General features: G+C 42.5%; 2 protein-coding genes across 5 annotated transcripts in view; one reads left to right on the forward strand and one right to left on the reverse strand.

Moving 5' to 3' along the window:
• arhgap21a (Rho GTPase activating protein 21a) overlaps positions 1-5231 on the forward strand; it is a 137687-nt gene extending 132456 nt beyond the window's left edge. For all 3 annotated transcript variants that reach the window (XM_061965142.1, XM_061965140.2, XM_061965141.2), the window contains one exon: positions 2737-5231. In XM_061965142.1, coding sequence (XP_061821126.1) covers positions 2737-4191 — 1455 coding nt within the window. In that variant the 3' untranslated portion in view covers positions 4192-5231. The remainder of the gene's footprint in view (positions 1-2736) is intronic.
• The window catches only part of LOC133609521 (threonine synthase-like 1), a 242160-nt gene that overhangs the window by 206086 nt on the left and 19576 nt on the right, over positions 1-16498 (reverse strand). The gene's annotated exons all lie outside the window — the stretch shown is intronic.

Consider the following 16498-nt stretch of genomic DNA (forward strand, 5'->3'; position numbering starts at 1 on the left):
GTGATCTTTATCAGAGTCCAGTATAAACGCACACAGGCCCCAATGTGGCCCCAACGTCACTTGTATGTGCAATTCCATAAAGGGAAAACAAAGGAAGGTGACCATAATCCGTAAATGAACAAGGAAGTCACTATTAGGGCTGGACTATTATGGCAAAAGAAATGTTATCACGATTATTTTTTATTCATATTGTTTATTAATTACATGATTATTAGGGGTGTGGGAAAAAATCAATTCGAATTCAAATCGCGATTCTCACGTTGTACGATTCAGTATCGATTCTCATTTTTCAAAAATCGATTTATTTTTAATTTTTTAAATTTTTTTTATTAATCAATCCAACAAAATAATACAAAGCAATACCATAACAATGCATTCCAATTCCAAAACCAAACCCGACCCAGCAACACTCAGAACTGCAATAAACAGAGCAATTGAGAGGACACAAACACGACACAGAACAATCCAAAAGTAGTGAAACAAAAATGAATATTATCAACAACAGTATCAATATTAGTAACAATTTCAACATAGCAGTGATTAAAAATCCCTCATTGACATTATCATGAGACATTTATCAAAATAAAAAAAGAACAATGGTGTCACAGTGGCTTACACTTGCATCGCATCTCATAAGCTTGACAACACACTGTGTCTAATATTTTCACAAAGATAAAATAAGTCATATTTTTGGTTCATTTAATAGTTAAAACAAATTTACATTATTGCAATCAGTTGATAAAACATTGTCCTTTACAATTATAAAAGCTTTTTAGAAAAATCTACTACTCTGCTTGCATGTCAGCAGACTGGGGTAGATCCTGCTGAAATGCTATGTATTGAATGAATAGAGAATTGTTTTGAATCGGAAAAATATCGTTTTTGAATCGAGAATCGTGTTGAATCGAAAAAATCGATTTATAATCGAATCGTGACCCCAAGAATCGATATTGAATCGAATCGTGGGACACCCAAAGATTCGCAGCCCTAATGATTACCCATTGATTTGAAAACAAGTATTTTTTTGTACCACCAAAACCTCAAATTTAAACATAGTTTAAAAAGAAATTTGGAACGAATAAACCACCAACATAATTGCAATAACAATACATTTAAATAACAATAGCAATATCACAAAAAAAATAAAAGTTTTTCCATTTTAATTGGTTTTAATTCATTTTTTTTTACCTCTTACATCTATGTTACCATTTTGTGTAAAATAAAATGTAATAAAATGTTTGTTAATTAAATGCATAATTCCTCACCTTTATTGCTGCAATACATTTTTAGACAATTTCGACCCGTATTTTAGGTCAAAACATAATAGTGCTTTAAGTACATTATGCTCGTGCAAGGTAGTATTTTTAAAACTTCATTTTGTTAGACCGGATGCGGCACACCACCCTTTTACTGTAAAAGGGGAAAGTGTGCTGTGCTTCTGTTCTCATCTCGATGAGTAAAAATGCGACTCACATGAGGCTGTTAAAAGAAAAAGAGAGCGCCTCTCAAGTTGCGAGTGCTCTTTGTACATTAATGTAACGATGATGTCGTTCACAACAACACAATCAGATGAGATGTGTTGTGGGTGTATGAATTGTTCTAGCTAGCGTTAGATTCGTAGTTTAGTCGCTATTTCAAGGGGCCGTGTCCCCATTGTTTAGTTCAGCACGGGGCTGAGGGAGTGTTTTGCGGATAAGTCAATGCTACGGGACACATTATTTTCCCAAACAAATGTTTCTTCTCCTCACAGTGACAACATTTCACTCACATGTATGTCAGATTCCCTGATATTCAACAGTGGATTCCGTTTTATTGGCCAATTATGTGACTCTGTCTGAGGTCACGTTAACACGGAAATAACATGCCTTACTTTTTTGTTGAGTGTAGTGATTATTGATTAGGCATACTAGCGCTGCGTTAAATAAAAAGTAGCAACTATGGTGACATCCCTAGTAGACACTCTTTTTTTCACTCATTTGTTCCTCATCCGTTTCACTGTCACAAGCTCCGGAATTTTAATCCACCGTTAACAGCCCATTAATCGTTATTTTCCAAATATAATACTTTCATAATTGTGAGTCGCCCTAATCTAAATTAAATTTTCATAAATTGTCCAGCCCTAGTCGCTGCTACTACTACTAAGAATTGAAATAAAAGTCGGCACACCTTAAAAATATTTGGTTTTTTTACGTGAAAATAAATTAAAGTAATATAATGTATGAATGGACATACTGTATATAGTGTAATATATTTGGGAGGGTTCTATTAATTTTTTATGGCTGTTAAGTAGAGGTAACACGGACATCAGTGACGAAAAGGTCACATACAGGTCGCATTGCCGTTGAGACTGCAGTCACATTTGATAAGATCAGATTTCAATCGGATTCGGACTACCTCCTAATGTGGCCTGAATCTGATGTGAAAAGATCAGATTTATAGCACTTTAGAGCGTTTAGACTGGCAAAACAAATCCGATTTGTGTCACTTAGGGCAAGAAAATCAGATTTGGCGTGCAGGGTAAACAGGGCCTTAGTCCAGATGTTTATCAGCCTTTATCATGCTACTGCTTCTTTAAGGTTGCCATAGTTACGGTCATAAGTTTATGGTTAATGTTCCTCTCTCTGTCTGCTTTGCTGGTGCTTCACAGGAGCAGGTGGAGTACACATTTTCAGACATAGGTGGTGTGCTCAGGTGTGAATGCACATTTCTGACAATGATGTGGGTTGTTCTGTGCAGGGTTCCTGGGGCTCAGGGAAGGACCAGTCCAGCCGAGATCTCCTGGTCTCCTCCATTTTTGCTGCAGCCAGCCGGAAAAGAAAGAAGTCCAAGGAGAAAGCGCAGCCAAGCAGCTCTGACGATGACCTGGATGCGGTTTTCCCCAGGAAGGAAATCCCCGTGGAGAAGGCGGACCCTCATGGCGAGACTCGGAAGACGCAGGAGAATGACAAAGAGCTGACACCCAAAGCCAAGAGGGATCATAAGCACCCCTCCCCAAATATGTCACCCAACATCAGCTACCAGGGTGCTCCTCAGGGAAAAGCCTCCTTATCCGACCCGCCATCCAACACATCCGATTTGGGCACCATGAGCTCTGGAGCGTCGGTGCCGAGCTCACAGCCTAAAAGGTCGACTGCAGAGCTTCAGGCGGGATCTGCAGTGGGCGTCGAGGCAGAGGTGGGCTCCATCACCTCGGACTACTCCACCACCTCATCCATCACCTTCCTGACCGGAGCGGAGTCCATGGCGCTGAGTCCAGAGCTGCAATGTGGCGAGGAGGCGGACGACGAACGCAGCGAGCTGGTCAGCGAGGGACGACCCATGGAGACGGACAGCGAGAGCGACTTCCCGGTCTTTTCTCCGGGGGGCGGCAGCAGCCAGTCCACACCTTGTCCCGTGCAGGAAAAACCAGAGGGGACAGGGGGCGCCGCCAAGAGGGACGCCTCGACCAAAATGGAAGGGCGGCGTCTTTTCCCGACACACAAGATGATCGAATGCGACACGCTCTCTCGCAGGTGGTCGCTCAGACAGAAGACGGACAGCGAGTCGTCGGTGGAGGCGAGCAGCGGGGAGCGTGGCCAGGCCAGGGCGGAGTCTTCTACGCGGCTTTCCCGGGTGCTGGAGGTGATGAAGAAGGGTCGGTCCACCAGCAGCCTCAGCTCGTCATCTCGCAGCGAGTCGGAGCGCTCGGAACCCTCCTGGCACCTCAAAATCACAGAGCGCCTCAAGCTCCACTTACGCGCATCTGCCGACGACATGATTACGCAGAAGAGCCGCGCCCCCGATGGACGCAGGAGGAACAACATCCGGCGGAGGCACACCATGGGCGGCCAGAGAGATTTCCCCGAACTGGCCGCCATCAACGACTGGCGGGAGCAGGGCGGGATGGACCAGACGGCAGAGCTGCTGGCTGTGGACCGCCTCAAGCCCAGACGCCCCTCTCACGACTTCAATATCCGGGACTGGCTGAGCAGGGAGCGGTGCCGGGACGGTGGTGTAGGCGAGGGGGGGGCCTTGCCGCAGAGCGCGGATGTGGCACCCAAAGCCGTCCCCGAGGACACAGACGCCCAGGAGGCGGCACCGGAGCAGCCGCCTGTTAACGGCAAAAGCAAAGCTTCGCCCGGGGATGACGCGCACCCTCACAAACTGTCGGGGGCGCACGTGGTCCGCTCACGTTTCTACCAGTACCTCTGACCCGGTAGTGACATGAGGATGAATGTGTACGAATGTGGTAACTGCACAATATGTTTTTTTTACAAAGTTTATGTACGTACTGTAAATAACGTGTACAGCTCCCGTGATTGTTACTGGCAGAGTTTATTAATTATGAGAATCGCTGGCCAGACTGGAAGACACATTTTCTCCTGCACATTGAAGCAAGAGGCTCCGCCCTTTAAAAAAAAAAAAAAAAAAAAAAAAATGAAGAATGTACGACTTTCCAACTTGGACTAACACTCATTGCATGTACTTGAAGACACACTACTTGGGCACAAGTACTGGGACACGCCTCGTAAACAAGAAATTCTGTATGCTTCCAACTATGTGGGAACAGTTTGAGGACGGACACTTTCTATTCCCAGTACACAAGGCAGACACTTGGTTGTGTTTGGTGTGGAGTAACAACCTCAGTGGCCACCATCTTGTAGAAAGTCTTCCCAGATGGTGGTAAAATTTGCCTCATTTTTCGCCCTTCCCGTAGGTTTCCCAGTGCTTTTGTCCATGTGGTGTTCCGTGGGAGGAAGCGAGGGCTGCATTCTGAGCTGGGTGCTGCGGGAATGTCTTTTTTCGCAGCACAGTCACAACAGCCAGAGATTAGCTTGACCGTTAAAACACAAAATTTTATCAAATAAAATGAAATGTAATGAATCGCTGATACTGGAGTATGTAATACTCGGTACGGTTCTTTTCTATTCCCAAATTTCCCAACAAGGACATTTTATGGAAATGTGCGTTGTTGTTTTTCATCCTCCAAAATGAAAAAGTGCCTCTTTTCACCCCCGTTTTTAACCGTTTTTATGAGCCGCAACACTCATTCCACCACATTTCTGTTTTAGTTCTGTTTTGTGTTCAGTTTCATTGAAAATGTAGAAAGTTTATCCCCGGTCTTCAAACATATGAAGCATCTTGTGTAGTTGCACGTGTTTGCGACTGTGAGCATCTCGCCAGCACAAACATAAGTGCAATGTCCTCCCTCGAAGAACACTGGAAATAAATAATCTTTATTATAATTGTTATCATGAGTGATGTGTTCTTTTTTATGACACTGCTGACAAGGACTAAAAATAGTCCATTGATAATAGAATTAGTGTTGCAGTGCTGTTTCTTGGTATGTCTTCAAATCAACATGTTAGTTTATCCATCCATCCATTTTCTACTACTTATTCCCTTCGGGGTCGCGGGGAGTGCTGGAGCCTATCTCAGCTACAATCGGGCGGAAGGCGGTGTACACCCTGGACAAGTCGCCACCTCATCGCAGGGCCAACACAGATAGACAACATTCACACTCACATTCACACACTAGGGCCAATTTAGTGTTGCCAATCAACCTATCCCCAGGTGCATGTCTTTGGAGGTGGGAGGAAGCCGGAGTACCCGGAGGAAACCCACGCAGTCACGGGGAGAACATGCAAACTCCACACAGAAAGATCCAGAGGCCGGGATTGAACTCACGACTACTCAGGACCTTCGTATTGTGAGGCAGACGCACTAACCCCTCTTCCACCGTGCTGCCATGTTAGTTTAATAAATCATTATTTAATTTAGGTGCATAATTTTATTACACTACCATGACATTTTCGATTGAACTTGAATGACCTTATCACATGACTCAAAGTCACATGAAATTGCGCCTTTGACACACTACTTCCGGTTTTACACACTCACGTGGACAGTAGTAACCAATGAGCACATGACATACTGTAAGGCGCTTTTGTAAATGAAATGCTTTGGCGTCCACTAGTGGAATAACGTAAAATTTTAATTGTTTACTCCCAAACCTGCACCTTTAAAACATCCATCCATCCATCCATCCATTTTCTACCGCTTGTCCCGTTCGGGGTCGCGGGGGGTGCTGGAGCCTATCTCAGCTGCTTCGGGCGGAAGGCGGAGTACACCCTGGACAAGTTGCCAGAGGTGGGACCAAGTCATTACTTTGCAAGTCACAAGTAAGTCTCAAGTCTTTGCCCTCAAGTCCGAGTCAAGTCCCGAGTCAAGACAGGGCGAGTCCGAGTCAAGTCCAAAGTCAAGACTGGAAAGTCTCAAGTCAAGTCCCAAGTCCTGCATTTTGAGTTTCGAGTCCTTTCAAGTCGTTTAACCACAGACTAATATATTTACACAGATTGTGTATGCTTTTAAAACGCTGTATTTATTTATTAAAACAAGTGCATTTGAAATTGCAGGGAAAAAGATAGTGCTGACATTGCACTTCAAAATAGCACTATTAACCAGTCATTTTAAACATGTAACTCATTCCTCTACAGAATAAACACATTTGAAAAAAACAAGTGCAACTGTACTTATTTGCACAAAAGTGTTAACATTGTATTTCAATGGCATATTGCATTGTAACTAGTTCCACAGCAGTTTATATCCTGTTCTTACCTTATCTCATTGATCTCATCTCATACTGTATGTGTGTTTATGTGTGCGTACACATGAAAAACATAACAAATATATGAACATAACAATGAACAGAGTTGTACTTTTTAGATGTCAGGACCCTATGCAAAATGTACACATATTCTTAATATAGTATACATTTTAACTGACCTTTATTTGACTATGTTTGTCTTTTTGTAGGTGGCTAAAATACGCGGTGCTGCTGACCACCGTCTAACGTTACGTTACTGTGTGTGATACATTGACTAACGTAATGTTACTGTGTGTGATACATTGACTAACGTAATGTTACTGTGTGTGATACATTGACTAACGTAATGTTACTGTGTGTGATACATTGACTAACGTTACGTTACTGTGTGTGATACATTGACTAACGTTACGTTACTGTGTGTGATACATTGACTAACGTTACGTTACTGTGTGTGATGCATTGACTAACGTTACGTTACTGTGTGTGATACATTGACTAACGTAACGTTATGTGTGTGATACATTGACTAACGTAACGTTATGTGTAGGTACCTCATGCAACCCTGCTTAAAAAAAAATCACTTGACAAAAAGTATGAATAAGGTAGCAAACTGCAGTGGACGCAACAGATTGCCGTTTTTGCAATGACGTTATAACCATAGACATCTTATAAGTAGTTGGTTGCTGTGACGTGAGCAATTTGGCCGCCATCTTGAAGTGGTGATGAGGAGCCGGCGAGCAGCCTAAACTGACAGTTGACAGGTAGAAAACAAAGATGCCGGGCTGGTGTTCAGCGTTTTCCTGCTCAAATGAGCGGACTGTTGAAAATAGGAATCGGGGGATTACTTTTCACAAGTAAGATTTAACATTAACGTACTATTGGTTGTATCTTATGAAAATAATATTACCACAGAGTTGAGAAGGATCAAAGATCTTCAATATTTGTATGTGAAAATCACAAATAAATCTTCTGGGGGAGGATGACGCCCCTACAGGGGTTTGGTTTACAAACTTTCAGCCCCACCTAAAACAAAATTCACCAGCCGCCACTGATTATGATGCATTCTCATTTTAGGCAAAGTATAAGACAATACTTTCTTAACAGTATAATTGTAACCAGGAATAAGTCTTCAAGTAACAATATTCAAATACTAACATTGTTGGGTAAAACAGAATTTGGTTTTATTCTGAATCCAGTGAAACAGATTGGTGGTTTTAGCTGATATGAGGACTTTCAGGTGTTTATATATGTTTAAGTATATGGCAGACGCTTTTATCCAAAGCGACTTACATAAAATAATACATATAAAACAATCACTGCAAACATTATCATTTAAGGGAAGAATGTAATAGAAAATATCAATACAAAGTGTCAAGACAGAATTAACTCTCTGCTGCTGCAGCAACAGAGATACAGTCTATAGGTCCCTAAGATATATAGATATCTAATGTATTCATACATTGTTTATGTAGGATATACACATGTATATATAACCTAATCATATTGTTTCTTCAATTTAAAAATAGTTTACCGTTTTTTCCCCCTTCTCTGGGATTATATTCCCAGTTTTGATCTCGGACGTCTGGTCACTTATAGCGTATAAGAATATTATATTACTGATAAGCAAACTATGAATAATAAAACACGCCAAAACATGTGTCTGTTATCATAGCTACACGTATGACAAAAAAGGGGGTGAAAATCAGTGGTATTCAGTGAGGTAAAATTAATTAAATGCGCTGACAGTTCATTGCTCCTGCCAAATGAATTGCACTGATCACCACTCTAAGATGGCGGCCACGCGCCTCGTCTGCGCCAGTAGGCAGTAGCGCTCCATGTTGCGTTTACTTATAAGATGTCTACGGTTATAATGTTAGCAGTGAGTTTGCAGCCTCACTGATTTAACTACACAGCAAATAAAAGTCACGTTACTTAGCCAATAAACGTTATCTTACATTCAAAACTTACCCTTCTTTGTGCAACTTCAAATGTCGAACGAAGTTGGAAGTTGTTGCGTCTCCGTCTGTAATATTTGAACTGCGTGATTTGCATACGGCAATTCGTTTTTTGTTGACCAAGTCGTAGTTTTTATACCCGAACGAAACCAACTTTGGCATAATTGTTTATCACTGGCACGTTGTTGGACCAACTCTTGGTCAGTGGTTGTACTGCAATTTGATTGGATGAATGCTGCGTGATGAAAACAACGTAGATCTACTTTGATTGGCTGTTGTACTGACAGCACACCAGCTGGCAGGATCAACACGCTGAGAGACACAGACGAAGAAAATGAAAAATACGGAGCGCTCCCAAATAACTTTTTAAGATTTGGATTTTGGGGAAAGTGGCAAGTCATGTCAAGTCATGTCAAGTCAAAAGGCTCAAGTCCAAGTGAAGTCACAAGTCATTGATGTTAAAGTCTAAGTCGAGTTGCAAGTCTCTTTACATTTTGTCAAGTCGAGTCTAAAGTCATCAAATTCATGACTCGAGTCTGACTCGAGTCCAAGTCATGTGACTCGAGTCCACACCTCTGCAAGTTGCCACCTCATGCATTTCTAAATTTGCCGTATTTATGAAAAAAGCAAGATATAAATGATCATTAATATTAATATCTGTTGCAAGGGCCCCTCAAAGTCAGGATGCATCAAATCAAAGGAAGGCAACATACTAATGCAGTTTTTTTCAACCACTGTGACGCGGCACACTAGTGTACCGTAAGATACAGTCTGGTGTGCCGTGGGAGATGATCCAATTTCACCTAATTGGGGTAAAAATATTTTTTGCAAACCAGTAATTATAGTCTGCAAATGATGTGTTGTTGTTGAGTGTCGGTGCTGTCTAGAGCTCGGCAGAGTAACCGTGTAATACTCTTCCATATCAGTAGGTGGCAGCCGGTAGCTAATTGCTTTGTAGATGTCGGAAACAGCGGCAGTGTGCAGGTAAAAAGGTATCTAATGCTTAAACCTAAAATAAACAAAAGGTGAGTGCCCCTAAGAAAAGGCATTAAAGTTTAGGGATGGCTATGCAGAACAAAACTAAAACTGAACTGGCTACAAAGTAAACAAAAACAGAATGCCGGACGACAGCAAAGACTTACTGTGCAGCAAAGACGGCGTCCACAATGTACATCCGAACATGACATGACAATCAACAATGTCCCCACAAAGAAGGATAAAAACCACTGAAATATAATTGATTGCTAAAACAAAGCAGATGCGGGAAATATCGCTCAAAGGAAGACATGAAACTGCTTCAGGAAAGTACCAAAAAAATGAGAAAAAGCCACCAAAATAAGAGCTGTCGGAGGCAGATATTTACATATATCCGAATTTTAGTGTTACTTATTTTCTTTATTTAGTCATATTTGAAAACAGCTCGTGTTTTCCATTACAATGTCTTTCTTTACTCTAGCAAGTAAACGGTGTGTGTTAACCTTGAGTTCTTTGGAATGTATTTTGACTAGGGAGACGTTGTGCATGTGTTATGGCTAGGGAGGGGTAAGAAAAGAGGGGTTTTTGGCGTTGGGAGGACAGACCATTTTTGGCGGCGCGATAGAATGTTCTATGCTGGACTGGTCTAAAAAAAGTATATTTGCAAAGCTTTGAAAATATACAACAAAATACCTATTCTGTCTCTGGTGTTTTTTTCAACTCAGCTTTAAGTGTCGTAAAGAGCTTGGGAGCGACTTGTGACTTGAATTCCCTGGGAGGAACAACTGGTCCAAAACGCAACAATTTGGGGGCTCGTCCGGGCGACACGCTGAGAATTGGACACCTCTTACACTCTTCTGGACAGACTCACGAGTGGCCAAACATAAAACACGGTAAGCAGAGCCTTTTTCTAAAATCTGCTTTAGGAGTCTGTCTTGAAGTATGTAAGTCAAACACTGTTTGTACCCCAGACACAGAGTGGACATTTTGATGGATTGATTGCATTTTTCCCTTGTCCACCATTACATAAAAAGCTGTAAATAAGTGGTCAACTCGCGTCATTGTGTCTCAACTACCGTGACGGGCAGTTTCATTGACGAATAAACTAATAGTTGGGTGTAGCTCACCCTGGGTCATTGGTCGTCGCCTAAACGAGTAACAGGTTTGAGGCCTTTCGTCTGGGCCGAAAAATTCTGAAGTAAGGGGTTCGAGACCCTTCGTCTGGGACGATAAATTCTGAGATAAAAGACACAATGGCTACGGAGTGTGACAGACAGGAATGTGATGGCGGATGGGGGAAATGTGATGAATGGCTACCGTTTAATGATCAATTGAAGGTACTGTTGTCAACAATGAAATTGGCAGGTAGAGTTTAAAAAGAAAAAAGAAAAAAAAAAAAGAAAAAAAAGGAGAACGTTTCATGAAAGGGTTAAAAGGGAGTTTACAACACTCTCTTTGAAAAATAAGGGTTAAGAGGGAGTTTACAACACTCGTAAAGTCGTGATCTCAAACGTTTGGTAAATAAAGAAAAGTAACTGGAAGTTTTATGGTAAAGTGAAACGCAGAGAAAGAGCTTCCGTGCAGCTTTTTCCTTGTGTGTGTGTGTGTTGCTGGTTGCGTGGGAGTGTGTGTGTGTGTGTGTGTGTGTGTGTGTGTTAAAGTTAAAGTTAAAGTACCAATGATTGTCACACACACACTAGGTGTGGCGAGATTATTCTCTGCATTTGACCCATCCCCCTTGATCACCCCCTGGGAGGTGAGGGGAGCAGTGGGCAGCAGCGGTGGCCGCGCCCGGGAATCATTTTGGTGATTTAACCCCCAATTCCAACCCTTGATGCTGAGTGCCAAGCAGGGAGGTAATGGGTCCCATTTTTTTATAGTCTTTGGTATGACTCGGCCGGGGTTTGAACTCACAACCTACCGATCTCAGGGCAGACACTCTAACCACTAGGCCACTGAGTAGGTGTGTGTGTGTACGTGTGCTTGTGTGTGTCTACTGAGAGCATACGCGTGCTTGTGTGTGTGTATGCGCGTGCTTGTGTGTGTGTGTGTGTTGCTATTGGTGACGGTGTAGTCCGCGGGGAGAGACGTAGGGGGGGAACAAGGCGAATTAGATAAGGACATTACTCGCGCATGCGCGAGACTATTCAAACGACCCGCCCAGACTTTGACTAAGCCAACGCCCCCTACTCAAGTGCCAAGAGAGGGAGGTACTCACACGCCCTCTCTAAGCCATCGGCTCAAATTCTTAACCCCTTCCTTTGCACGTCTGACCATTTTCCCCCAGTAGATAACAACCTCTGACGTGCACAACAGACATTCTTGAATAATACACAACAGAGGCAGACTTTGTGGTCTCCTGTAACCGCTAAAGGCTCGCTGGAAGGCTACATTGACAAACAACCACATGACCCACATGCATACAACACACGCTCCAAAAAGGTAGAAGGACATGCATATCCACTTTTTCCTGAAATTAGTGGCCAATTTCAAAATATAAGACTTTTGCTGTTGCAGACATGCAATCCATTGTTGACAAACTCCCACCTGTGTCTGAAGGAGGGAGTCTTTGGTTTAACACGTTAGACAAACTAACAGCGGGATACACTCTCTCTGTAGCAGACTTTAGAGGCATTTTGTATCGTTGTGTTTCCACACAAGATGGCCAAAATATGGAACAACAAGCAGGATTATTGACTGAATCTTCGACTTCACCGGTAACACCGTACATAAGAGGCATAGCTACTGCTATGCGCAGTCTGTTTCTTCTTCCGTGTCAAAATGCCACTCCTACATATCGGTGGAAAGATGGTGAGTCACCTTATGTATTTATAGACCAAGCTAAAGAGCAGTGGTCACGTGCTACAGGTGTGCATCCCAGTAAAGAAGGGGAACACCGACAGTTTTTTAGACGAGCAGTACTTGACGCAATGCCAACTGTGGTGAGACGCAGGATGGATGATAACCCTGATATATACGGTGCCAAAAACAACACATGGCAGGGACATCTTATTCATCACATGCAAAATTGGACAGAGCAGGATGGTGGTAGAGTAACAAGGAAACAACTACTTAAATTACAGATCGCTGAAGCTGAAAAGTTAAAAGAACTAAAAGGTCAAAGATCAGCTAGCGTATATTCAGCAGTGGGTGACCTTGCTTTTGAGTCCCAGCAGGTGGAGGAAAGAATCCTCAACAGACGTGCGACCAGACGGTTGGACTCGGGTGGTGGACACGGTGCTTTAAGGCCAAGACAGGGTGAAAACTGTTTCATCTGTGACCAGCCGGGTCACTGGCAACGTGAATGTCCTAACTCCTCTGAACGAGACAGGCTCCCAATTGCAGCCAAAACATCATACAGGCATGGCAAAGGACGCCCAAGGCAGAAGCCCCAGCAGGAAATACAGACAGGCCCCCTGCTGGACATAAGTGTCAACGGACAATGTTATCACTTTGTGATTGACACTGGCGCCACCCACTCATTTCTGAATGCAGAGGTACCAAAGAAACTGTGTGCTTCCTTTTTGAAGGTTGAAGGCTTCGCTAAGGTCACAAGAATGTTACCGGTCACCAAACCTCTTCCGGTTCAGATTGCTGGACACACACTGAAGCACCCCTTCGTGGTTGACCTGCACACACCTTGCCTAATTGGTAATGACCTCCTTTACAGACTGTACCCTGACATTCAATATCGCACAGAAGGAACCTTCCTGGTGTTACCTGACGGCTCAACCACCAAGCTGCGACACCACTACCAAAGCTCCTCCATGAGCTCCTACCACAGCCTGAAACACCAGAAATGGCTGACATCTCCAACTGCTCTATCAGTGAAAACCCTGGCTGACTGAGATGCTTCCGTGTGTACCGCCACCCGACTCGCCTCATGTTCATGCCAGGAGGCCTATGACTCCTTTATATTTATATATGTTGGAACTCAAGGTGTGGCTGCTCATGTTGACATATCTTTGCTACAACTAGCATAGTATAAGATGGACACAATTGCTGTCCCACATTGTTCCCTTGCTCTTTGCCCCGCCTAAAAACCAAAGACTTAGGTCCAATGATAAAACACGGCGTAGCTGCCACTCATTGCACCGACACCCAAAACCACATTTTCCTCTTGTTTAAGTTTTCTGTTAAACACATAGCTATGGGCTGCACTTTGGACACCCCGGCTGTAGGCTACGAGCAGTGTTGGGTTAGTTACTGAAAAACAGTAACTAGTTACAGTTATTAGTTACTTTATTTCAAAAGTAACTCAGTTACTGAGTACTGGAGAATAATACAATCTGTTGATCAACTTGACATACATTTGCATCACTGAACTCTGCTAAGCAATGTGCTCTACATACAACACACAAAGACAAAGATATGTTTCAAAGGGCCAATTTATTTCAGGCCAGAACAAATTGACAAAACTATTTTAAATAGCTGCAACATAACATACATAAGTAACAAACAGCATAATAACACTAGCATTAACACTAACACTAACCACGTTAAACCCAGATTCCGAACTAATAAAGGTCTTAACTCATTCTCTTTCTATGCCACTTCAATATGGAATGCACTCCCAACAGGTGTAAAAGAAAGGGCATCTCTATCCTCCTTCAAAACCGCACTAAAAGAACACCTCCAGGCAACTACAACCCTAAACTAACACCCTCCCTTCCACATAATACCTCTTCGGATTGTAAATAATCAAATGTAGACACTTTTTCTTATACTTTCTGATCTCTCTCTCTGTGTCCACTACTTGCTGTACATATCCTACCAAGTCAGTCCTACACTGTTTCAATGTCCATTTCTCTGATGATGCAATTGTTGATGACTGAAGTGTTGATACCAACCAAACCTAACCCCCCCCCCCCCCCCCCCCTCCATATCCCACACCCCGGATTGTAAATAATGTAAATAATTCAATGTATATACCCTGATGATTATCTTGTGTGATGACTGTATTATGATGTTAGTATATATTTGATAGTATATATCTGTATCTGGACCCCGACTTAAACAAGTTAAAAAACTTATTTGGGTGTTACCATTTAGTGGTCAATTGTACGGAATATGTACTGTACTGTGCAATCTACTAATAAAAGTTTCAATCAATCAATCAATCAATCAACAACATAGCTGTAAAGCTGGCTTCACCTAAGGAAGGCACACGTGACATACACAGAGCCTAACCAGGCAGATTTGAATTGTTGTTTTGGGCAGTAGACGGGATCTTTGATCCAAGACACAACTTACATTTAACTAAAATGTTCTTTTCTTTGTGCTCGGCAAAAGAAAAGAAGTGAGAATATCTCATACTTGCCAACCCTCCCGAATTTCACTGCCTCTCCCTGGGACAACCATTCTCCAAATTTCTGCCGATTTCCAGCCGGACTTAAGGCACGCCCCCTCCCGGTCTGTGCGGATCTGAGTGGGGACAGCCTGTCGTCACGTCCGCTTGGCCAACCAAAAAGTAACCACAGAACACTATACCGTATAGGCGTATAGTGTTCTGTGGTTACTTTTTTGTTGGCCAACAGTTGTATTGCGCACCCCGCTCCCCTCCCCTCCCCTTCCCACACTCAGACACACAGTCACACACACACACACAGAGAGCGCAGAGGAAGAATCAGAAGCACGTCTCTGCTTCGCTGGAATAAAACACACTCAGATCCTCAGTTTCTAGCCGATACTACATAAAAAATAACGTAAAATAACGCAGTAACGCATCATGTAGTAACGGTAACTGAGTTATTGAATATAAAAAAATAACGCATTAGATTACTAGTTACCGCCGAAACTAACGGCGTTACAGTAACGCGTTACTTTGTAACGCGTTAGTCCCAACACTGGCTACGAGGAGCTAGCAGCTACACAACAGCTGAGCTAAAACGACACATTACATTTAAGCATATCAAAAAATTACAGTTGCTTATTACATACACACAGTCACCATGACAGAAGTCTGATAGAAAGTATTCAGTAACAAACGTGTCCGCATCATTCGACTTTGTACAACATGAGCTTGACTTAATTTGTTATTGTAGCCACCAGGCGTGGTGAAATTTCAAATTACTATTGCGAAAGCATCCGCCATAAGGTTAGTATTTTTCTAGTATTTTTGTCGATATAAATATAGGCATATTTTGAAGCTTTCACCATATTGGATAAGGTACATAAAATTTAGGATTTAGTTGAGTTTGAGTTATTTCTGATTTCGCTAAGGGGTCCCCTACCCTAATACCACCCTCCAGTAGTCCACAGAGACTGAAATGACTTTCATTGACCTCAAACATGACCTGTCCTCCGCCCCTGCTCTTGCTGTACTTGACTATTAGCTGACCTTATTCTTAGATGGTTCTGAAAGTGATAGTATTACTGACACAGTCCCTTTTTCAGAAACAGAAGGGGGAGGAGGTGAGGGTGGAATCAGACTCTTGGATTCAGACTCGGTACAACAAAATAGCTTTAACAATATTCCTGTGGGTAAGAAGTTATAACTAAATTGTTGTAAGTTTGTAAATTTAACTTGAAAATAGCCATTTTGCACATCGATAGTAGTTTAGTAAATCAATTTGGAATATGGAGGAGGTGAGGGTGAACCGTGTATAGTTTTTGACTTCATTGATATGATCAATCCGGTGAAAGGGAAAAGATACTTGCTGACTTGTGTTGACAATCACAGTGGTTGGCCGGAAGCAACCCCAACCTCAAAAGAGGATGCAAAATCAGTAATTAAATGGCTTGTGAATGACCTAATTCCCTGACATGGTTTCCCCAAAAAGATTAGGTTAGACAAAACACCCATTTTAAAATTACTCACTTAGCCTTGGTCGAAAATGCTCTTGGACTAGAACACAGGTTCGGTTTGGGGGTACCATCTTCAGTCCCAAGGTAAGGTTGAAAGGATGAACCAGAATATCAAAAACGAATTGGCTAAAATCTGTGCACAGACCAAATTGAATTGGATTGACATGTTGCA

The sequence above is a fragment of the Nerophis lumbriciformis genome, linkage group LG07, assembly GCF_033978685.3.
Source record: "Nerophis lumbriciformis linkage group LG07, RoL_Nlum_v2.1, whole genome shotgun sequence".
Lineage (NCBI taxonomy): Eukaryota > Metazoa > Chordata > Actinopteri > Syngnathiformes > Syngnathidae > Nerophis > Nerophis lumbriciformis.